Below are 25483 nucleotides of genomic sequence, written 5' to 3'. Positions count from 1 at the left end.
AATTATACACACACACATATACACACACAGATAGAGTATATATGTGTGTGTGTATAAAATTTAGCTATTTGATGGAAAGCATACTTAAGGACAAAATTGTTAAATATATAGAAGAACTGGCATTGCTGAAGGAGAACCAGCATGGCTTCTACAAAAGCAAGTCTTGCCTCATTAACCTTTTGGAGCTCTTTGAGAGTGTAAGGGGATCCAGTTGACATAGTATACTTGGACTTGCGAAAAGCTTTTGACAATGTTCCTTACCAAAGACCCTTGAGTAAACTTGGCAGTCATAGAATGAGGGGATGGGTTCATGTGTGGATTGGTAAGAACATAAGAACAGCCCTTCTGGATCAGGCCAAAGGCCTATCTAGTCCAGTATCCTCTTTCACACAATGGCCCACCAGATGCCTCTGGGGAGCCCACAAGCAAGAGGTCTGTGCATGTCTTCTATCCTGCTGTTGCTCCCCTGCAACTGGTGATCAGAGGTTTCTTGCCTCTGAGACTGGAGGTAGCCTTTAACCCTCAGACTAGTAGCCATTGATAGATCTGTCCTACATGAATTTGTAGAAGCCCCTTTTAAAGCCATCCAAGCTGTTGGACATCTCCACATCCCATGGCAAAGAATTCCATAGATTAATTATGAGCAGTGTGAAAAAGTACTTCCTCGTGCTGGTCCTAAATTTCCCGACCTTCAGTTTCACAGGGTGACTGCTGGTTCTAGTGTTGTGAGAGAAGGAGGGAAGTTTATCTAATCCGGGGCTCTTCAGTTTGGAAAAGAGGTGACTATGGGGAGACATGATCAGTGGTCCCTCTAATTTTTTTCATCTCTGTGTGGAATGAGTTTTGTTCTGAGCGGCAATATCAAGGCAGTGCGCGCGCACCTGCATTCAGAATGAGGCCTTCCTGACTCAACCTGAGTGGGATCTAAATTGAACAGAGCAGACATCCAAAAATGTGTGAGCGCGCGCACATGCACATGCCTTGGAGGGAACAGTGGACATGATCAATTACGTTTGGAGTAGACAGAGTGGCCAGAGAAAAAATTTTCCCCCTCTCTCACAACACTAGAATCAGGGGCAATTCCATGAAACTGAAAGTTGGGAAATTAAAGACCAACAAAAGAAAGTACTTTTCCCACACAAAAGTACCTTTTTCCAACAAGAGGAAGTACTTTTTCACATAGCGCATAATTAATCTATGTATTTTTCTGCCACAGAATGTGATGATGGCCACTAGCTTGGATGGCTTTAAATGGGGCTTAGACAAATTCATGGAGGACTGGTCTATCAATGGCTACTAGTCTGAGGGCTATAGGCCACCTCTAGCCTCAGAGGTAAGAAACAGCAGTTGCAGGGGAGCAACAGCAGGAGAGAGGGCATGTCCTTACTTCTTGACTGTGGACTTCCCAGAGGCATCTGGTGGGCCACTGTGTGAGTCAGGATAATGGACTAGATAGGCTTTGGGCCTGATCCAGCAGGGCTGTTATGTTCATGAGCTCAAGGAGGCTGTGGAAGAAGAATCCTTTCAGTTCTGTGAGTTCTTAGGTTCTGTGAGAATCTGCAGCAGATTTTGAGAGGTAGAACTATGGAAGGTTATCTGACTCTGGAATTTCATTTAGGGCAGGGCTGCACAACTTTGCCCCCCCCCCAGCTGTTTTAGACTACAACTCTCATCATCCACAGCGGCCAATAGTCTAGCACTACAGGAGTCGTAGTATAACATCTGCAGGAGGGAAAAGGCAAAGTGCTAACACTCCATTACTTCATTTCTACAATCCTCTGTGGCGTTAACAAGCAACACAAACATGCACACTAACTCAAATGTTATCTTATTCTGTTTCCTATAATAAGCCAGCATGGTGTAGTGGTTAGAGTGCTGGACTAGGACCAGGGAGACCCGAGTTCAAATCTCCATTCAGCCATAATACTAGCTGGGTGACTCTGGGCCAGTCACTTCTCTCTCAGCCTAGCCTACTTCACAGGGTTGTTGTGAAAGAGAAACTTGTATGTAGTACACCGCTCTGGCCTCCTTGGAGGAAGAGCGGGATATAAATGTAATAATAATAATAATAATAATAATAATAATAATAAAGGCATCTGTTTTGGTTCTTGTATATCTTGTCTCTGCTAATTTATACCTACCCTACTCTCCCCCAAACCCCTTCCAAGCCTCATTACAAAGGTTTTTAAAAGGGATGCTTTTTCTTCCTATCCTAAGGTGGGTAGATGATGACAAAATTGAAGAGGGATTTTTGTGGGAATAATTCATCCTCCACCACAGCTAGGTAGACAAAAGAGGGTTCCTAAAGACCATCAATCACAAAGTAGTCAACCTTGAGCCCCTGGTGGCACAGTGGTAAAACTGCCGCCCTGTAACCAGAAGGTTACAAGATCGATCCTGACCAGGGGCTCAAGGTTGACTCAGCCTTCCATCCTTCCGAGGTCAGGAAAATGAGTACCCAGAATGTTGGGGGGCAATATGCTAAATCATTGTAAACCGCTTAGAGAGCTTCCAGCTATAGAGCGGTATATAAATGTAAGTGCTATTGCTATTGCTAGTTTTAAAAAAACAAAAGAATGCATACTGGCAACTTAGATCATGAAAACTATACTTGCTTACAATGATGATTTGGATTTTTCTTTGTACTGGTTATTCTTTTAAAACACTTTTAGCTCTCTTTATGACAACTATTAGTTGTTGGAATCACTATTAGTTATCTATGCTGTACATCAGGACTCAACAACTTTTTCCTCTGGCTGTAGGAACCAGCCCTAAAATTTAGAAGCAAGGCTGCCCTCTGCTCCATGTGTGGGGTGGAAAAGACTCACCACTTGTCCACAGCCGCTGTTGCATGGGGGTGCAGATTTGCCACCTTGTTTGCTCACTATTTCTCCTGGTTGTGTCCTTCTGGCAGGCAGTAGATGGACGGATGCCACAAGGAGTGAGCAAGTAAGGTGGGTTTGCTCCCTCCTCTTCCTGGCCACATTCATTTGGCTCAAGCAGGCAATGGACCGACGCAACCAGGAAGAGGGAGCAACCCGGCCCACCTTGCTTGACAACTTCTCCTTGTCATCTACTGCTTGGCTCAGGGACCGTGGCGAGCTGGTGCTTGGAATTTTCAGTTCAAATCCCCGCTGGTACTATATCGGGGAGCAGCAATATAGAATGATGCTGAAAGGCATTATCTCATACTGCGTGTGAGGAGGCAATGGTAAACCCCTCCTGTATTCTACCAAAGAAAACCACATGGCTCTGTGGGCACCAGGAGTCAAAATCAACTTGACAGCACACTTTACCTTAGTGTACACAATGTTCACCCCTCATTTAAAAAATAAAAAACTTGCTAAATGGATTAAAATAAAGCCTCATGTGCTCACTTTAGCCACCACATATTTCGTGTCACATTTCTCTTTACTACCCATATCTATAAATTAGTTTTTTGTTCTCAATGAATGCCACATTTTTGTTAAACGTTTCATACTACCTGGGCAACAATATGGGTAAGACATGGGTCAATTATGCATGAATTATTGATCTTCAGACATTTCTCTATAAAACATAATCAATTTTGCTTAGCGTACACCATTTCCCATTTTTCATCTCCATGTCACTGTTTCCAGGTCCCATACTGATTCTTCCTGGGCAATACAGGTGCATGAATAAGACACTTTGCCTCTCTCTTTACTGCAAATAACAGCAGAACAATGAAGGAACTACAATACAGTCCCAGATTACCAATGAGCATGGTTTGCTTGTTTGGCATATTTTTTACACTGCCCAAAACGCAAGATCTCTCTGGTTATGCACTGACTGCACTGTCAACACTAACTGCAGTTCCATTTTCCAATTCTATAATCCCAAATCACTTGTTCCTTTTGGAAATGCTTATAAGTGCTAATAGCTTGGGAGTGGGGTGGGGAGATTTATATTTACTTTTTATTTACTGTTAAATTTATATACCACCTTTCATTAAAAACAATCCCAAGGCAGTTTACAAAAGTTTAAAAACATACAATAAAAATGAACAATTAAAAATATTAAGCTAAAAATATGAAACAAATCTGATTTGAAATATGTAAAATACAAACATAAAAAACTATATGTGGGGGAAAAACACACAGAAGCAGCAATAAAAACAATCATGTAACGGCCTAGATAAAAAGCCAAGATTTAACAAGCTTTCTAAAAACTGTGATGGAGTCCAAGGAGCGAATGGCCACTGGGAGAACATTCCAAAGTCTGGGGGCGGCAACAGAGAAGGAACTGTCCCGTGTGAATGACACCTGAGCCTCCCTCATTGTTGGCACCCGGAGCAGAGCCCCAACAGAGGAGGCTTGATAGTAAAAGCCACAGCTCACCTCCAACCATCTCCCTCAGATACTCCTGCCGCAGCCCTTCCCTTAAATAGCCTCCAGAGTCCTTCCTCTCACAAAGGAGCCTGGGTAGGGCTGATGTGATCAGTAGGTGCCTGCAGGTGGTAAACGAGGGAAGGGAGGATCCCAATTAGGCAGCAGGATTGTGCTGGGCTTAAGTTGGTCCATCCAGCAAACGAAGGGTGAGGAGGGGCAGCTCCAAGGCTCCCAGCTGTCCAACAGAGGAGGCTTGATAGTAAAAGCCAAAGCTCACCTCCTCCAGTCTCCCTCAGATACTCCTGCCGCAGCCCTTCCCTTAAATAGCCTCCAGAGTCGTCGTCCTCCTCACAAAGGACCCTGGGTAAGGTTGCATAGATGTTAAACAGCATGGGGGACAAAACCGAACCCTGCGGGACCCTACAGGCCAATGGCCACAGGACTGAGCAGTAGTCCCCCAGCACCACCTTCTGGACCCTCCCCTCAAGAAAGGATCAGAGCCACTCCAGCACAGTATCTCCAATTCCCATACTCAAGAGGCGGTCCAGAAGGATACCATGGTTGAGGTCCATGCAGAACCAATAGGGACTCACTCCATGGTTGAGGTCCAGGAGAACCAATAGGGACTCACTCCCCATTAGGGATGTGCACCAGTCCGGACCGGCACCGAGGGGGGGGGTCTACCTTTAAGGGCGGGGGGTAGAACGTACCCCTCCCGCCGCTCTTCCCCCTCCGGCGCTGTAGTTTAAAGCGAAGTTTTTGGGGCGGCAGCATTCCTCACTGCCGCCCCTGCCCCCGTCGTCGCTTGTTAGTCTCCGTAGTAGCAGCACACATGCGCGCGCGTGCCGCCTATGTCACACGCACGCTGTGTGTTATGTAGGCGGTGCGCGCGCACGGCGGCCACAGGCGCGCGTGCGCCACCATGCACGCATGCGTGCTACTATTACGGAGACTAACAAGCGACGACAGGGACTTCGCTTTAAACTACAGCGCCGGAGGGGGAAGAGCGGCGGGAGGGGTACATTCTACCCCCCCCGCCCTTAAAAGTAGACTCCCCCTCGGTGCCGGACCGCCGGACCGGTCCAGCTCCGAACCAGTTCGGAGGCCTCCAACATGGCCTCCGGACCAGTTCGTGCACACCCCTACTCCCCATCTCTAGTTCCCGGTGAAGGTCATCCACTAGAGCGACCAAGGAAGTTTCAGTCCCATATCCGGGGCGGAAGCCAGATTGAAAAGGGTCCAAATAATCCATATGTAGCTCCCTAATGGAGGGAGTATGAAGAATCCACCACAAGGCATTATGGATTGCAAACCCTGGTTGAGCTGCTTGAAACTTGCTCTTCAACATATTTTCCTGACACAGAAGAAGCTATATGCCTGGGAATTCTGGAGTGAGCTTCACTGGTAATGTTGGTTGCAGTGATGCCATATTACAGTTTGGGCAGGCTGGAAACTGTAGAGATTTTAGACTGGCTGAAAACCATCCAAGACTTTTCCTTTACTTATATAGAAAAGTCCTTTATCAACAAACTGGTGGGGGGTGGGGGGTGGGATGCATAACCTACTCAACACTTCCTAAATTAAAATAAATGGACAATATTTTCCAAATCAACTATTCCCAAGGAAGATCTATAAAAAACAAAAGCTATGTTTATTCATATCCAGCTATTCCTCCAAAGAGCTAAGCAGCTTATATACGTCAGTCTTCACAGCCAGATCTGCTCTGAGTGCATAGAAGCGTTACCTACAAGATGTTCTCAAAATAAAAAGATTAGGAACATGGTTCATCAAAGATATAATAAAAAAGAGAGGACTTTAATATTGCCAAATGCTTTTTCACCCATAAAAGCAATACATGCCATTTTAGGGTGGACACCTATCAAGGGGGGTCATCCCACATTGCAACCAAAAAGCCTGAGACTAGCAAGCCTTTTTGATTGAAACCCAGACACAAACAGTAGGCAGAGGGCGTATAGTAGGAAGTATAGTAGGACGTAAAGTAAGCAGAGGAGACATATCTCAAGGAATACGGAAAACACATTTTGGAATTGTGTGTAAATTACAAGTGTGAGTGCATTAGAACCAAACCACCTGCCTACAAGACTGAATATTGTAGTATGGGTCATTACTATTTTGCATACAATGAAGTTATATAGCTTATTTACTTTTTCTCTTCTCTTTTTAGTATTTATGTACTTTCTTTATGTACACTGGACCTGAATGAGCTGAAGGTGGAGAGGGAGAGAAAAGGCTTTCAACTTTGTTGTTGTTTTTACAAACAAAGACAAAACTTTGTTCTCTCTCCATTTTGAAAGGCCTTGTAACAATATTCCATTGCCTGGCTGAGGACTGCACAAGACAATATCCCCATGGATGACATATTTAATAAATTGTATATGTATATATACATATTGTATAAATGCCACAAATAAAATAAATATTTAAATATATTTTCTGGTAGTTCCTAAGCATACTGGTAATATAAAAAAAATATGCTTTTGTGAAAAACCATTATCGCAGCCCAGCACTATCACAAATATCATTTGAGCTTTCTCAGACACACAAGCAGCTCCCAAACACCATACCATCTGACAGTTTTAACCTCTGAAAAAGTAAATGCAATCCTACCTTTCACATGCTTCCTGCTTTAAGAGTGGACTATCACAATCATGCATATCTGTCTCCATAAAATCCAGGAAGTCATGTTCTGGACTGAATGATGCTTTCTCCAAATTAGTATTACACATCCCACTGAGTGGTAGCTCTAGTTCCCTCTGCTCTGGATCCAAAATATCAGCTTCAGAGAGATGCCTGTGATTGCTGGGAGAACTAGTAACACTGCCTCCTTCCTGTTCTGAGCTACCATTTTGCTTCATATCACGTTGGGGCCTACTGCTCAGCCCATCATCCCTGAACCCTTTTGCAAATGGATTATAGTCTATTTTCAGCTGTGTAATTTGGATGTTTTGATACGCCGTCACAGCAAAGAATTCTGTCTGTGGGAAGGTGAAGGTGTGGACATCTGGACCATTCAACTGTATAACCTCTGTGGCTTTGTCAGCAGGCACTAGGTGTAGTCGAGGTAGATAGCGGTGCATGGAGTGCAGAATAATATGCCCTTCCTGGTCCAAGGTATTGTTAGTAAGTTTGAGTTTATAGAAAGACACTGGCTGGTGCATCCAGTAGTGGCCAGTAGAAGGCGATTCTGGGTGAATGAACACCCGTCCCAGCACATGGGGTTCTGCTTTCCCATTCGGCTCCCAACTATGGCCATTCCACTTATAGCGGAAGTTGTCGACAGGAGAAATATCCATGATCAGGATGTACTTCAGGCTGGATTCTAGGCCAGTTATCCAGTATCGACAGTAGGGGAACATCCGCCTTCCCTGCTTAGTCAGAATCATTTCTGTGTTGCGATGGTAGAATTCGTTCCACATGCTATTGTTGTCCAAAGTGACAGTAGTGCCTCCCGAGGTACAATCTGCCGGAAGGCAGGTCTTCACTTTAGATTTCATTGGTGTTGCTGTACTGCTGGCAAGACCAGCGTCATCTCGATTTGAAGCCAAGGCTCCTTGATCGGCTTTCCCAGTGGTCTGTGGCTGTTTCACGAGGACATAAAAAGCAGGAGTTGTACCTGATGCCGTCCCACTATCCTCCTTCCCAAACACAACTGGCTGCTTCTCCATTATGGAAACTGTTGAAACTGGTCTAATATTAACCCAAAATATTTCAAAGTTCTAGTAGTTTTTCCATCGTGCTCATCACCCTGAAAAATCAAAGGAAGACATTTTATTTATTATTTATTTATTACATTTCTATACCGCCCAAAACTTGCATCTTTAACTTGTGTTAAAGTTTTCCTTTAAAGTGTAAAACAGTAAAAATATTATACACAACAAAGCAAAACTTTATTGATTAAAGCAGACTGCAGCAATACAGCCAAAATATATAATCTTTAGCAATCACATATTCATGCACTCAACCAAATAAATGCCACTACCGCCATCATGATGTTTTTGACCTTCCTACACGAAGGAAGAAAATAAAAACTTTAAACTATGGTGTGATCTCAACTCTAACTAGATTTCAAAATTTGTGATTACTTCTTGCCCACAATAATAATGGACACAATCTACCTTTTCCTGTTAAAATCAAGAGAACTGAACTTTCCCATTGTGGTTAAGTAATTCACTTTGGCTAGATTTTACCAAGAGCATATATCTATTGTTGTGTAATATTCATAATGCCCCTCCAGAAGGCAAGAATTACTTGCTACTTAGATGGAAAAACAGTCTATCTCAGTGGTTCCAATTAGATGACATGTCAAATCATGGTTAAGGAAGCTTGGAATTATGGTTTGGCACAATATCTGAATTGACAAATCATGGTTTGAGATCAACTGGCAAAGTAACATCTGAAACCATTATTAGAAATGAGTTTACAAACTATGTTTTGTGCTTAGTATTTGTTTGGGCATGATGTCTGAACTGTTAAGCCATAGTTACAGTCACTGGTCCATTTCCAGAAGCTGCTGCACCATGGAGATGGGAGTAAACTTACAAAGCTGAGTACCAAGGATGGAGAACTAATGCAGATGAGCAGTACTGAGTCACAGTTTGCCTGTTGTATACTGCTCTATAATATCTACCCTATTCAGACATTACACTGCACATGTGTACGGATGTTTATTTGGAAGCTCAAACTATGCTTTGGAGCAAGCTCAAACGCAGCTTGGAAGATTGGAATAATGATGAGCAAAAGGCTCCATTTAGATAGCACATCAAAACGCAGTTTGCACTAACCACTATTTAAAGCCCAAAGATTACTCCTGAGCCTCCAAATTATGATTTTGGAGGATCAGTAAGTTTTGGCAGAAGGTCATGGATTTAGTTTTAAGAAATAGTCTATATTCTGCTATCAGCAAATTTCATTTTTTAAAAGAGCTGGTTTAAACAAAACACAGTATAATTTTATTTGTGAAAGAAGTCAGATGTAAAATTAGTTTTTTAATCACTGATTTTTATTCACATTGCTAGGATTACCTGTAATCATATCTTCAAAAAAGCATTACAGTGATTAGGGAGTTTTTACAAGATATTTGTACCACCAGGTTATGCATCTTCAAATAGCATTTTAAGCATAAGCTTCACAGATTAAGTACAGTGGGTATGCAGAGATTCAGCAAGAAATTCATCAATCTTTCTGAAAAAGAAAACTTTTGATTAAGAACAGAATAGGTGACCATTACTGGCTCTTTATTAACAAAAATATGGATAAAACCAGTGTTCCCTATACGGCGTGCACACGTGTGCACGCTCACACGTTTTTTAATGTCCACTCAGTTAATTTTAGATCCTGCTCAGGTTGAATCAGAAGGGTCCCACTCTGAATACATGTGCGCGCATGTATACTGCCACCCTTGATACTGCTGCCCAGAACAAAACTCATTTCGCACACAGATGAAAAACATTAGAGAGAACACTGGATAAGACATCAAATTTTAAGCTTTTTTAAGTGATTAGATAAAATATACTTTTTCCTGTGTGACAGAGATGAAACCAGCTTCAAACGAAGCTAGGAAGCTAAAACGTAATAGTTTTTGCCTATCAGAGTGATGGACAAATTCAAAACACAGAATGTTATTATGAAATATACTTTATCCCAGGTTCAGATATTACAGTCCAATTATGAAATGTCCAATCATGTGAGAAATGTGCTGTAGGATCACGCATTCTGTCTCTGCATTGTGTTTATAAATCAAATAAATAAATAACCAACCAAATAATAGTGCAGAGTCTCTGCTCTACATCTTGATACACAGTAAAAACAGGTTGCTTACCTTTAACAGATGATCTAGTAGTGGTTCCATCATTCATAAATAGTGGGTTCTGCGCCTGCGCAGATCAGCTTCGGGTAGAATTCGTTAGCTCCTCACGATGCCAGCAACCGCCTGTCACACGTGACTGTAGTAGCCTCTAGTGGCGGTTGGGCGTCTCTGCAATCAGTTTCTTGATGGCCGAACGATGCTTCTGTTACAGTGGCTTGTCATTTCAGATGTGGGGATGACAGGGAGGGTGTTATGAATGATGGAACCACTACCAGATCATCTGTTACAGGTAAGCAACCTGTTTATCTGGATAGTGGTTCCATCATCTATAAATAGTGGGTGAATTGCGAGCTACCCAACTGGTGGTGGGCATAATCTGCCAGTCACTGTAACACCCTCTTTAAAACTGCCCGTCCAAAGTCGGCAGCCTTTGCTGCTCGTATGTCTATAGAGCAGTGTTTCACAAACGTCTGATGTGATGACCACATTGCCGCCGTGCAGATGTCGGCAAAACGAATGCCAACCAAATGTGCCGCCAATGTGGCGTAAGCTCTAGTAGAGTGTGCTTTAATTGTTTGGGGGGGACTGACCCCCTGCTGGTCATACACTAGTTTAATCAACTCCACCAACCAAAAGGAAAGTTTCTGTCAGGTTGGTGAACACCCCTTGAACTTCCCCTGTAAGTCTATAAACATCCGAGGTGTTTTACGTATAGCACTCATGGCCTTCAAATAGAACAGAAGAGCCCATCGGACGTCGAGGGAATGCATCGCACGTTCGAGGGGAGATGTTGGATCCCTAAAAAAGGTAGGTAGTACAATATCGGCATTCAGGTGAAAATCAGTCACTATTTTAGGCCGGAATTCAGGATCCAAGCGCATGACAACCCTTTCTGGATAGAATTATGTATAGGGTTTGTCTATACGAAGTGCACGCAGTTCACTTGCGCGTCTGGCGGAGGTTACTGCCACTAAGAACAGAGTTTTTAGGGTCAAGTGTTTTAGAGATGCCGTAGCTAGTGGTTCAAAGTGAGCTTCCGTCAGAGATGAAAGAACTAAGGAGAGGCTCCACTTCTCGGCCGGCTGCCACACTGGAGGATATAGATTATTGATGCCTCTTTAAAAGTTCTTACAACGTGGATGGGTAAAGACCGTCTTGCCGTCCCACCCATTGTGGTGCGCCGATATTGCCGCCATATGAACCTTAATAGACACGTTTGCTAGTCCGCTCTGCTTCAGAGTGGTCAGGTAGAGAAGGACGGCTTTCAGACTCGCCTCCCTAGGGTCATAGCCTTTGGAGGCAGCGTGTGCAGCGAACCTACGCCATTTCGCCCTGTAGCTTCGTCTCGTGGACTGCTTACGGGTATTGGAGGATCTTCCTCAGAAGCCTATCCTCCACGCTGTGAGATTCAGTACAGACAGGTTGGGGTGCACCACCCTGCCTTGATCTTGAGTGACTAGATCTGTCCACTGAGGGAGTCTCCTGTAATTCCCTCCCGATAGTCTGAGTAGCTGTGTGTACCACGGCTGCCTTGGTTGCTGGCGTCGCAAGGAGCTAACGAAGTCTACCCAAAGCTGATCTGCGCAGGCGCAGAACCCACTATTTATGGATGATGGAACCACTATCCAGATCCTTAGCTGCCATAGGGCCAGTGCAAATGATATGCCTCTATGGTCCACACAATTTTAAAGAGTAGGGTACTGCCTTCCTATCATGACATCTTTCGTGATGACCTGACACCCTTCCAGCATGTCCCTTTATGCTAGAATGAAAGTGGGGGGGCGCCGTGGGGAGCAGAGGCTGTTCATCCAAAACTAGTTTAGTATAGTACAGATGGCCCTTGTTATTCACGGAGGTTCCGTTCCAGCCTACAACTGCGAATAATGAAACCACACATGATGATACCTTGAGTCTATGGGAATTGGGGAGTTAGATTCTGGAGCCCCAGAAAATGACCAAAAAAATAAAGATGGAGCACAGCACTGTTCCTTGGCCACCTCCGCTACCTCACTTTCCCACTCTACAGCAGTGGTCCCCAGCTCCTTCAGTAATGCATAATAGTGAAGTTTCCCCACCCCAAAACTGAAGTCTCAACACTTGGCAGCACAAACCCCTGGCCTGACTGGTTGTTAGGTTGGCCAAAGAGGCAGCACAGAATTCAATCAACTTCAGGAAAATGCACACAGGAGAGTTTCTTCATCCCACTGCTGAAGTTTGCAGGACACCACCTCCAGTCTTCCACTTGGAGCACAGACCAGGTGACAGACCTGCTGCCATCACCATCATCATCCTCTTACTCCTCGAAGACATGGGAAGTACAAGTGTCGCTTTCCGATGATGGCCATTCCACAGCTGTGGTGGTGGGTGCAGCTACCTTTCCAAAGTAGCGGGTGATGATCGTTTGCTTCCCCCTTGCTTTGCAGAGACTGGTAGGTATCCTTGTAGGGTTACAAAGCAGCCTTTAGCTGCCTTTTGAACTTGATGCTGTGCTCCATCAGGGAATCAATCTTGAACACTTTGTCCACCAAGCCAGTCCCCAGTTGCAGAACCTTGGACAGCCCCTTTGTGAGAGACTTGGGGAGCATCTCGTCCTCTTTCTCCTCTTCTCAGGAGCTGTCTGGATGAGGTCCTCCAATTCTTCCTCCGTCTCTTCTCCTGATGGGATTGGATGAGTTCCTCCTCCTCATGTGGCTCAATGTCTTGCAAGCCTTCTCCACCTACCGTGCACACAGGGTTGTCAATCCATTCCACTTCAGCTGTCACTTACACTTCAGGAAATGGCTGCAGCAGATAATGAGGTGATTGCGCCAGGCCACAACTTCTTCCAGACTGCGTTCCAGGTCTGGGATTTGATCTTTGCAAGGGATGCCGCAATTTTCTCAATGCAGTTCGTGATGCTGTAGGTCCTCCAGCGAGAGAGATCAGCTTCCATGAGATCCATTATCTTCCTGAAGATACAAAGAGTGCAATGGGACCTGAAAGTCACAATCAGACTTTGGTCCATTGGTTGGATCAAGGAGGTGGTGTTGGGCGGCAAGAAAGCAATCTCTAGGTTCGGGTGTGTGAATTGCAGGGCCTCAGGATAACCAGGGGCATTGTCAGAGGAACATAGGAAGCTGCCTTATACTGGGTCAGACCATTGGTCTATCTAGCTCAGTACTGTCTTCACAGACTGGCAGCGGCTTCTCCAAGATTGCAGGCAGGAGTCTCCCTCAGCCCTATCTTGGAGATGCCAGGGAAGAAACTTGGAACCTTCTGCATGCAAGCATGCAGATGCTCTTCCGAGTGGCTCCATTCCCTAAGGGCAATATCTTATAGCGCTCACACATGTAGTCTCCCATTCATATGCAACCAGGGCAGAGCCTGCTTAGCAAAGGGGACAAGCCACGCTTGCTACCACAAGACCAGCTCTCCTCCCATTGTTGAGCACCAAGACTCCTCTGAAGACCAAGTTCTTGGGAGACCAGATAGCTCTGTACCTCATGCAGAAAGCAGTTGCCTACCCTGTCAAAGAAAACCACTGCAGACACTCACACTCTCCTGTTGGCTCTCCAGAAGCTGGCTTTTACTCTTCCCTTTCATGGCACGAGGGTTCTGTGCTCAGGGCAGGAGCATGGGCTTGGCCACATAGTCTCCTGCAGCATTGCCACACACCAGCAGAGTAAAGCAGCCCTTGGCTGCCTTGAAACCTGGAGCAGTTCTTTCTTCTTTGCTAATGAAGAAGTGGGGTGGCATCTGCTTCCAGAACAGGCCTGTCTCATCAGCACTGAAAACCTGCTCAGGCCTGTAACCTCTGGACAAAATCAGCCACTGGAACTCTGCCAGAAATCTTTGTGCCACCTGGTGGTCCACTGATGCTGCTTCCCCTGCCAGCTTAATGTTGTGGAGGCTGTAGCAGTGCTTGAATATTTCAAACCAGCCCTTGCTCACCTGGAAGCCACGCTCTGTGCCTACAGATGTTCCCACCACTTGACCACCTTCCACTGCAAACCGCCTATACAGGTGAAACTCGGAAAATTAGAATATCGTGCAAAAGTCCATTAATTTCAGTAATGCAAATTAAAAGGTGAAACTGATATATGAGACAGACGCATTACATGCAAAGCAAGATAAGTCAAGCCTTAATTTGTTATCATTGTGATGATCATGGCGTACAGCTCATGAAAACCCCAAATCCACAATCTCAGAAAATTAGAATATTACATGGAACCAAGAAGACAAGGATTGAAGAATAGAACAATATCGGACCTCTGAAAAGTATAAGCATGCATATGTATTCAGTACTTGGTTTGGGCCCCTTTTGCAGCAATTACTGCCTCAATGCGGCGTGGCATGGATGCTATCAGCCTGTGGCACTGATGAGGTATTATGGAAGACCAGGATGCTTCATTAGCGGCCTTCAGCAATTCTGCATTGTTTGGTCTCATGTCTCTCATCCTTCTCTTGGCAATGCCCCATAGATTCTCTATGGGGTCAGGTCAGGCGAGTTTTCTGGCCAATCAAGCACAGTACACTGTATACTTTTCAGAGGTCCGATATTGTTCTATTCTTCAATCCTTGTCTTCTTGGTTCCATGTAATATTCTAATTTTCTGAGATTGTGGATTTGGGGTTTTCATGAGCTGTACGCCATGATCATCACAATGATAACAAATTAAGGCTTGACTTATCTTGCTTTGCATGTAATGCGTCTGTCTCATATATCAGTTTCACCTTTTAATTTGCATTACTGAAATTAATGGACTTTTGCACGATATTCTAATTTTCCGAGTTTCACCTGTAGAGCCACAGTGCTTTCTCACAGATGACAGGTCTACCACATGGCACATTCCTCTGGGCTTGGCCCTCTATCCACAAACTAAGGGCCTTTTCCGCCCACTTCATGTGGGGATTGTGTGGATGGAACACCACCTTCAGACTGCGAGATGTACCATACTCACACGAATACTGGTTTTGCTTTTCTTTATGGAGTGGACAGTGGAGTGATTGATGCCATAATGGCATGCAAGGGATGCTGCATTGTCGCCACGAGCTTGACCTTATCATTTAAGAGCAACTCTTGTGAGACCTTTTGCTACACCCCTCAGCAGAGCTCTCCACTATGTGCATGCTCATTTTGACTGTGGAGAAAGGAAAATTTTGTACAATGATGTACAATACAGTAGGTACAGTAATTGTGCAGAACCCCCCCCCACAAAAAACTAAGGACAGGACAGGACACTGCAGTAACTGGTAAAATCATTTTTCAATGCATATTTACTTAAATTCAATTTCTGATGGACACAGTATTTAGAATCAATTTCCAATGGATGCTTAAAATCAATTTTATTTGTTAGTGTACAGTACTGTAGTCATTAAAAACAAATTTCAATGGATCATTGAATTTTCAATTGCCATTTAAATTAAGTACAGTTATGCAGTACAAAAGTACTATAATTACCAAGATAAAAATTAATTTGAATTTTTAAATTAAAAAAATTCATAAAAACTAAAGTTAAATTTATTAAAATGATAATTAACATCTTACCAGGACTTCACAATGCTGCAAGAGAGTCCTCCAAGAAGCTGCAGAGGAATGGCTAAAAAAAGGCTCCCACAGGCTTTCAAAGGCCCCACAGAAATATGACCAAAAAGTCTCCAAAAACTCTAGAGCAATGGCTCCTAAAGGCTCTCATTGGCTCCCTAAGGACACCAAAGGCTACTCGAGGCTGCTAAATGCTCTTGAAATTGTATTTTTAAAGCAAAGAACACTAAAAAAACCCACACAACAAATCACTCCTTCGTCCTCCTCAAAACTCCTCTCACTATCCATGAGCACATGCAGGAAGAACATGGTCATATATGGATGGATCCATGCAAGAAAAACCGTAGATACACGAGATCAGTCTACCACAGATACAAGGGTTGGACTGGGGTCTATATGTCCCAATCACAGATGCCAGGACCACAATTGACAAGGGCCATCTGCAGTGGCAGAGGGAGGCTGGAGGCAGCCCGTGTTTGGCCGCTGCCATGGCCCCCTGGCCCCACCCCCCACGTCTGACGTTAGACGCAGGAGTGTGGTCTCCCTCCCAAATGGGGCCACGTGGCCCTGTTTGGCAGGGAGATCTGCCTCACTGCGTTGACAGCGAGGCCAGGAGTGGTTCTCCCTGCCATTAAAAGGCAGGGAGGATAACTCCGGCCACGCTACCAATGGAACACAGGCTGATTTTGGTCACAAACGGGACTGCGCAGCCCCATTTGGGAGCGAAATAACACTCCCCCCACGTCTGATGTCAGACACGGGGTGTGTGTCTGGGGCCGTGAGGCACCGCCCCTGAGGGAGGCAGCCTGGGTTCTTTGAACCCATTTGCCCAATAGTGGCTCTGCCACTGGTCATCTGTATTTGAAGCATGTGTTCACATTGGACAAACAGTCCAATGCAATAAAGGGTTGCGCAGAGAAGGCATCATGATGTCACAAAAGATGTCACAAAAGGCATATATTCATTGTATCCTCTATTTAATTGGGGAGGCCAGGGAGAGATAATCTGAACCAGACCATGAACACATAGCCAAACCATGATTGGGCTGCAATGGCTGAACCAGGCCTTGGTTCTCTCCATATTTCAGAATATTGCCATTTCTCATGGTTTTCAGCAAACTTCATACCTAAAGTTCATGCAGTTAATTAATAATTAATAATTAAATATGAAGTTGTTAATTAACTTCATACAGTTCATGCAAATCTGAGAAAAAACTGGTGTTCAAGACAGACGCCCTCAAATTTACGGGAAGCTTTGTTTAATAGAAATTCATCAGCATTCACATTAAGGATGGTTATTCAATTGATTTCCAGTTTGCCTGAAAACATCCAGATATTACAAAAAGGAAGAAAGAAAGACTTATAATTAAGCCAAAGAAAAACTAGATCTTTATTCAAAAATTCTAGGGCAATTTATAAAAGGGGAAAACCAAGTTATATTGTTCACACCAAACTAAGAGTACAATCAAAATGAAATTAGAAATAACTGTGGAAGCAGAATTCGCATTTCCAAGTTTAAAAAAAAGACTTTTTAAAAAATAAAAAAGCCATTAACTGGGACCAACATCCAGACTAAGCCTGTGCTGACATGCCAGTGTTTTCCAGCATGCAAGGGGGGCACAATTTTCAGCAATCCTTCCTTCTCTCAGCACCTGTACCTCCCAAATTTATGTCCCTAATTGTTAGGGGATCCCATGGACCACAGTTCTGGGAAGCAGAGATAGCTGCAGTGGGAAAGCCATTATCAAAAATGTGCCTGCCTTATATGATGCAGCATTCATTCTGGATGTCAGCCAATAATTACAAAACATGAGTTATGTGTACTAATTGAGTACACCTCATAGAATTTGTTTTCATTAATTGTTTAACCAGCACACCAAAATTCACAATAGTGTCATCAGGAGCTGTCAGCTTTTATTTCTCAAGATGGCTCCTGGGACTTTTCTTCCAGTACCTACATAATTGTGAACTAGTGACCTATCTATATCTATCCTTAGCTTCGTAAAGAGCTGCTATACAGCAACTCAGCAAAACTCACATGGATGAAGTAACCCTTTAACTGTTAGTAGCTAACATCAGATGAGCAAAACAAAATCAATCATACCTTTCTGAACTATTTTGATCTTCAAAGGGCGGCGGGGGGGGAGTGTTTCCCCACTTTAGGCCAAACAGGCATCAGACATTTACAATTATTATTTTAAAAACATTAGCAGATTTCTCCCACCACCACCACCACCCCAATTTAGGAATATGAACATCTATACATGTAATATAGTACAGCGGACCAAATCAGAACCAAGTTAATATCACCAGTCAGTGATGAAATTCACTGGTGACCTTCGGCTAATCATCTTCTTCTCTCCGACTAACCTAACTTTATATAAAATATGTAAAACCACTGCTAACTTGGCAAAGAGGCACTTTTTAACATGGTGATTCTCTTTATTGAGCAGGGGGAGAGTAACTGGCCCTATCCACCCCCAGTACTGTACCTCCAGTGACTGTTGCTGGTGTCTGTCTTATGTTTCTTTTTAGACTGTGAGCCCTTTGGGGACAGGGATCCATCTTATTTATTTATTATTTCTCTGTGTAAACCGCCCTGAGCAATTTTTGGAAGGGCGGTATAGAAATAAAATAAAATAAAATAAAATAAAATAAAATAACAAATACATAAATATATTAGGATCAGTGGATGACTAGTTACCCACTGTTGTGTTCAATACGTTTTAAGCATGCAGGCACAAAAGATGCATTACTGTATTAGAGACCTGCTATATATACTGTTATTCAGCAAAAAAAATCATCATTACACAGCAAGATAAAATGAAAATATGGTTCCCTGTCCCAAAGGCACTCACAATCTAAAAAGAAACACACCAGCAACCACCACTAGGAGGGAAGCTAAGATGGACTGAAAAGGGACAGTTACTCTGCCTTTGCTAAGTATAAGAGAACTAGCGCTTCAAAAGGTACCTTCTTTCTCCATTTAGAAAAGAGAAAATAAGTTCTAAGAAAATTATTTTTCTGATTCAGTTCAGAAAATACCAAATGTTTACATTGTACACAAAAATGCAACAGTGTAGCAGCTTTCCACATTACGTTCACTTCAGCATAACACTTATACTTACGAATACAAAACAAATCTATCAAAGTAATATATGCAATTTACTGTCAGCTTCAGAATTATACCACACAAGAAAAAATAATTCAGGGAGAAAGTGCTAGTCATTATTTTTCATCATGCAGCATTCCCATTTATGATTCAATATTATCAGATTCTAAAAGGCAGAGTGAGAGTGTGCTACATTTAGTTTTATACAAAAATATAGTAGTGAGTGGCTAAGGAACACAAACATTTTTTCTTAATTACAAAGATGTTGGCTTTAACTACTTTATACATTATTTTGAGCAAAAAAGTCAACTTATAACGTGACATGTCAACACTGCATACATTTAACACATAACCAATCATTTCCACAGAAATGTAAGAATACAGACAAGAATCAAAATATGAAATCTTATTTGTATTTTGCTTCCTAAATTAAGGGTTTGTCTGGGATTAATGTTTAATCTTACAGATAAATGGGACTAATGCCCCACAGATAAAGAGTTACAAAGCCTTAACTAGTGATTTTGAATTTAGTTTCCCTTCCCCAATTCATACTGACTAGAAATACACAGAAAAGTGTAAAATTCTGTACTTTCTTAAAGTGATAGATGAAATGTCATAACTACCACACACAGGGGCGTAACTACTATTAGGCAAGGGGAGGCAGCTGCCTGGGGGCCCCCACGCCTCGAGGCCCCCCACCAGAGGCAAGTCACATGACTATATATTGTGAAGTGTGTGTGTGTATCAGCAGGGGCCTATTTTAAAATTTTGTCTCTGGGCCCACTCCAGCCTTGTTGAGCCCCTGACCACACACCTCACAAGCCTAAACAGGCTTACTTCCTAGCAACCATCTTTTAAAAATTTTGATTTTTCATAAGGTTTACCTATGATCGAACTACCCATATTTGTAAATTTTGTATCTTCTACATGCTAAAAAGTCACGTGCTCCAGTAGGGGGGAAAATAGCCCTCCAACTTGGATGCATTCTCTCTCTTCCTTTCCAACCTAAACACTGAGTGGGGGGATCATGAGCCAAGGAAAGTTTGCAGGCAGCCAACACGCAGCGCAAAACCTCCATCACGCTGCGTTGGAAAACGAGAGATCGGGCGGGGTGGGAATAAGAAAGAGAGGGAAAGCTCGCACAGCAGCAGCAGGCAGAGGCGAAGTCAAAGGGCCCGCAGTTCGGCGTCGCGCTTCCTATGCCCAGCGGCCGATTCTCCGATCCCAACATGCACGCGCCCATGCCGAAGAGGCCGTGGGCTGCGATGCCCCCACCGCCGCCTTGCCAGCCTGGCCCCACGCCGCCCGCCATACTGTCCTCCTGCTGCTCCGAGTACGCCACCCCGACCGCCCCCTGAGAGCCAAGCGGCAGCGCCTCACCTCACACACGAAGGCGCCTCAAACTGCGAGCCCCCAGGTGGCCATGGCGCGAGAAGGAGTCCCCTGCCAGGCGGAGAGCTACGCACTTTCCTCCATTCTTGCCTTCACAGGCTTTGCAGCGCCCGCCCAGGGCCGCCCCAAACGGGTGTTAATTTTCTCAGCTGGCACCATCCTCGGCAGGAGGTGTGCGAGACACGCGGAAAGTTGCGCACGAGCAATCGCGTGTGTGCGCGCGCGTGGCAAGGCTGACAGGGGCAGGCTGGCACTGATCCCGGTCTTTCACTCTCACCCGCTCGCGCCCCAGCAGTTACCGTGTGGCAATGCGCGGGGCGATGGAACCGCCTCCCCCTCTTCAGTCGAGTCGTGTGTTGCCCGATGGTGAGAACGTGCGCACGCACCCATGTGACGTCGTCGGCGCGCCTCAAGAGGCGCACGCGCGGTTCCGGCCCGCGCGCCTCCTCCTACTCGCCTGCAGATTGTCACGTGCCTGTGGCTCGCCTCCCCCCCCCACCCCCCGTTGCGCTTGCCCTGTTGGCTTTGGCTTAGAGCGCTCGCGGCTCTGTAAAAGAACGTTCTGGAATTCCCGCTGCTTCCCCACCACCCGTCGCCCTCACACGCCCTTCTCGCTTTGCTGGGGGAGGGGGGGCTAGTGAGGCGAGTTAACAGTGGCGGTCTGCCGCTGACGTTGCTTGAGTCTGCTGCTCCTCCCAATTCGTCCCCACCCGCAACCTTTCCAGGACATTCACTCGAAGCGCCTGGGCGCCCAATGGACTCGCTGTCTCACGGGCGGCGCTGTAGGGAGTTTTCTTCTTCCTACTTTTAAATCTGTTTTAGCGGCGGGCGCCGACGGAGCACTGTACCAGCCACTGCCCACGCGTGCCTGTGGGAAGAGGGCGCGTGCCAAGCTTCCCTATTTTGCCCCGTGGAGAGAAGGGCTGTCCTTACGGCAGCGCAGACAGTAAACCATGCGCCACCTGCCGCCTCCCCCCCCCTCGCCCTCTGCGCTCTCCGTGAGAGTGACGCAATCGCGGACCCAGAGGCTATTCAATTTTGAGGCAGCTGCTTTTCCGCCGCGCACCTGCTGTTAAGGCAGGGTCGGTCTTTGCTGCTGTTTTCATGTGGAAGTGAAATATATCGCAACCCTCCTTACACCTCAGCCCACGCGTTCACACGCACTCACCCGCTCCCGTGCATCCCTTTCTACACACACGAGTCCTCGTTGCATCGGTTCTCCAACACACGCTGTTCTTCCATCCCGAGGAGTCGGTCTTCGAGGCAGCGCATTTCATTTCTTCAGGACCCTTTTCACCTCCCTTCGTCACCTCTATCATCCTCATTGCTACATTATTGTGTGTTCTCCTCTAAAGGGGGAAGGGGCTGTTCCCAGCCACGTGGAGGAAACAGGGTATTTGGCCTCATTGATGTGGTGTGATCTCGATAATTGTGTGGGTCATAAATCTGACCAAGGTATGCTGCCAGTGAAAGCCTGAATTAGACGCACTAGAAGTAGCAGTAGCAGGGCATGCACATAGCTCTTGCCTGTGGGCTCCCCAGAGGCATCTAGTGAGCCACTGTGTGAAACAGGATGCTGGACTAGATAGGCCTTGGGCCTGATGCAGCAGGGCTCTTCTTATGTTCTGTCTATAGCCTGATCCAGCCATGCTACCAACCTGCACTGCACTAGGTGGCTGAATGTGATTGTGACCTATACTGGGTGCTCCAGAGTGGGGAAAGAAATATGTCGAATGGGAATATAAATTGCATATTAATGTTTATGCTAATACATATTTGCATAAATATAGCGGTTTTATATTCTTAATTCTTGTGCGTTCAGTTGCTGTTTGTGCCCTCAAGAAGCCATGTGTTAAAAATACTCTGTGTGTGCGGGGGGGGGGAATGAGGCTTAACTTGCAGAGCAGGGTGTGTGTGTGTGTGTGTGTGTGTGTGTGTGTATACACCTCCAAAGGCCTTTTAAATCCAGGCTCCCAAATTACCTACGTGCACCTCTGCTGCCACCTGTATGCTATACATTTTATTATTTTATTTTATTTTTATATAGGCTGCCAACCTTCCAGTTCCTGCTGTTCCAGGGCAGTCCCAGCTGAGGCAGCCCCTCCCTTCCCCCAGCTGCCATCACAGAGTTACTAAAGAACAGTAGAACTGTTTGAATGATACAGTATTAGCAACTAGCCCACCAAATCATAGGAAGGAGCATAAATTGTGCACATCTCCTTCAGAGGCATATCTAGGGAAAATAGTGCCTAGGGCAAGCACTGAAATTGTGCCCCCTGTCCAAACATCTGACACCCATCATTCAGATAACTTTACCATAATATCAGCTGAAAAATACAAGTCAAGCTCGTTAATCTTTTAATATTTCAAAAACTATTTAGCAGGGGACGTAGCCAGACCAAAAAATGCTGGAAAACTACACATTTCAGTATGCTGGAGCTCATGAAATACCCAAATACTATGTGGAGGTGTACTTGGAAAACTAAACAAAAGTGCCTTTCTAATTCTCTACTATGCATTGTAGCATCACTATTACATAAGTTTTAAAAATAAATGGAGAATTTGACTTTTCCCAGATACTCTGAAAATAATTAAAGGATGTGCAGAGTAAACTGTGTCACTGCTTGGAATATATTCTAGTATTTCAGAAAGACAGCTAAAATGAGAGAAATAGAGCAAAAAACTCCCAGTGGGCCTTAATACTAAGGATTTCACACTGATTCAAAGACTAACTCACCATTAATAGCCATATTATTAAGACATCACATTTAACTCACTTATCACAAGAAGCAAAGTAAGAGCAAATGAATACAATCCTAGCTCATAAGCTTCAGCTCAGTATTCACAAGCTGATTCTCTGTACATAGTGCCAATCTGAATATGTGTACAGTGACATATTAAAATTTTTATTTTTTTAAACTTGTAGCCCCTTTGGGGGGCTTCCTAAAGGCCGTGGGAGGGTCTGCAAAGGTTCCCCCTCCCCCTGCTGGCCTCTAGGGCCTCACAGGGACCATTTGAGCATGTGCGGTGGCCATTTTTTAAAATATTTTTTTAAATGGCCACTGAAAACAAAATGGCCACTGTGCATGCTCAGATGGCCTCTGCGAGGCCTGGCATGGCCTAGGGCTTCACAGAGGCCATTTGAGCATGCACAGTGGCCATTTTGTTTCCAGCGGCCATTTTTTTTAAAAATAAATTAAAAATGGCACCCCCCCTTCAAGTGGTGCCCAAGGCACATGCCCTGCCTACCCCACCCTAGATACGCCCCTGATCTCCTCCCCACCCAGTGTACCATCCCTTCATACTTGCATGGGGGAGGATAATATCTGACTCACTTCTCAGGTGAGGAGGAAGTTTGAGCATTCTGTTCCCCACATGATTATGCACGCCAGGTGATTTGGCAGGAATGACAGAAGTTGTCTGAATAGGTCCCATCCTGCCCTAAGGAAAGGAGAAAGAACCTTATGCACAAATACAACATGAAAGGTTTTTCTACTGCTTGACTTTGATATGTCATTGTATAATACCTCACATATACCAAATTTGTTTATTTATATTATATTTTATACCACCTGATATGTAAATCTTTAGGCGGTGTACAGATGTAATTTTTATTATTTATTTATTACATGATACATTTTATTACATTCTTATTTATTACCCAATACCTCACTTGTACCAAAGATCTCTCCAAAACAATCTCTCTAATAATAATAATAATAATAATAATAATAATAATAATTATTATTATTATTATTATTATTTAAAAAAATGCTCTACACCGCTGCAGTGATGTAGATAGGCTATACCTCCCTCACAGCTCAGGTGGAAGAGGAATGCTGCAAGTCCATCAAACAGTAGAGGAGGAGAAAAGATGCCTTGAAGAATATATCAAGGACAGTGAAGAAGATGCACTTCAAATGGTCAATAACGAGAAACTATTCAACACCAATGAAACAAAGCAGGCCTACAAGAAAGAACAAGTCAAGAACCGAGCAGAAAAATTGAGAAATAAGCCACTGCATGGTCAATATTTGCACACTATAACTGGAAAATCAGACATCACCAAGACCTGGCAATGGCTTAAGAATGGCAACTTGAAGAAAGAAACAGAGGGTTTCTTGCTGCACAAGAACAGGCACTAAGAACAAATGCAATAAGAGCAAAAGTCGAAAAATCCACAACAAACAGCAAGTGCCGCCTTTGTAAAGAATCAGATGAAGCCGTGGACCACCTAATCAGCTGTTGTAAAAAGATCGTACAGACTGACTACAAACAAAGGCATGACAAGGTAGCAGGGATGATACACTGGAACATCTGCAAAAAATACAAGCTACATGTAGCCAAAGATTGGTGGGACCATAAAATTGAAGAAGTGGTAGAAAATGAAGATGTAAGAATATTATGGGACTTCCGACTACAAACAGACAAACATCTGCCACACAATACACAAGATATAACTGTAGTCAAGAAGAAAGAAAAACAAGTTAAAATAATCAACATAGCAATACCAGGGGATAGCAGAATAGAAGAAAAAGAAATAGAAAAAATCACCAAATACAAAGATCTACAAATTGAAATTGAAAGGCTGTGGCAGAAGAAGACCAAAATAATCCCAGTGGTAATTGGTGCCTTAGGTGCAATTCCAAAACAACTTGAAGAGCAGCTCAACACCATAGGGGTCACAGAAATCACCATCAGCAAATTACAAAAAGCGACTTTACTGGGAACAGCCTATGTTCTGCGATGATATCTATAATAACAACAACACTGATAATAAAAATCAGCCATCCCAGGTCCTTGGGAAGGACTCGATGTCTGGATAAAACAAACCAGTCAATAACACCTGTCTGACTGTGTAAATAAATAAATAAATAAATATAATTATAATAAATAATTGGATATTATAATTCCAATATAAGTGGAAAATCAGACATCACCAAGACCTGGCAATGGCTTAAGAATGGCAACTTGAAGAGAGAAACTGAGGGTTTAATACTGGCTGCACAAGAACAAATGCAATAAGAGCAAAACAAATAAGAGAGTCAACAACAAACAGCAAGTGCCGCCTTTGAAAAGAAGCAGATGAAACAGTGGACCACCTAATCAGCTGTTGTAAAAAGATCACACTGACTGACTACAAACAAAGGCATGACAAGGTAGCAGGGATGATACACTGGAACATCTGCAAAAAATACAAGCTACCTGTAGCCAAAAATGGGTGGGACCAGAAAATTGAAAAAGTTGTAGAAAATGAAGATGCAAAAATATTATGGGACTT

The 25483-nt window shown here is 44.1% G+C and overlaps 1 protein-coding gene across 7 annotated transcripts in view; it reads right to left on the bottom strand.

The window, feature by feature from the left end:
* The window catches only part of LOC128333058 (MAX gene-associated protein-like), a 111545-nt gene extending 90154 nt beyond the window's left edge, over positions 1–21391 (bottom strand). Inside the window, exons 1-3 of one of the 7 annotated variants that reach the window (XM_053268095.1) lie at positions 20191–20604; positions 9392–9551; positions 6978–8115 (exon numbers count right to left, since the gene is read on the bottom strand). In XM_053268095.1, coding sequence (XP_053124070.1) covers positions 6978–8035 — 1058 coding nt within the window. In that variant the 5' untranslated portion in view covers positions 8036–8115; positions 9392–9551; positions 20191–20604. Of the gene's footprint in view, positions 1–6977; positions 8116–9391; positions 9552–20190; positions 20617–21370 lie in introns of those variants that run through there. The other 6 variants (XR_008310841.1, XM_053268112.1, XM_053268136.1 and 3 more) reach the window with 6 other exon arrangements.
* Positions 21392–25483: the final 4092 nt, after the last annotated feature.

This window comes from Hemicordylus capensis, chromosome 1 (assembly GCF_027244095.1).
Source record: "Hemicordylus capensis ecotype Gifberg chromosome 1, rHemCap1.1.pri, whole genome shotgun sequence".
In the NCBI taxonomy this organism is placed as follows: domain Eukaryota; kingdom Metazoa; phylum Chordata; class Lepidosauria; order Squamata; family Cordylidae; genus Hemicordylus; species Hemicordylus capensis.
Note: the sequence above shows the minus strand (reverse complement) of the source record. Positions and strands in the feature narration are given on the sequence as shown.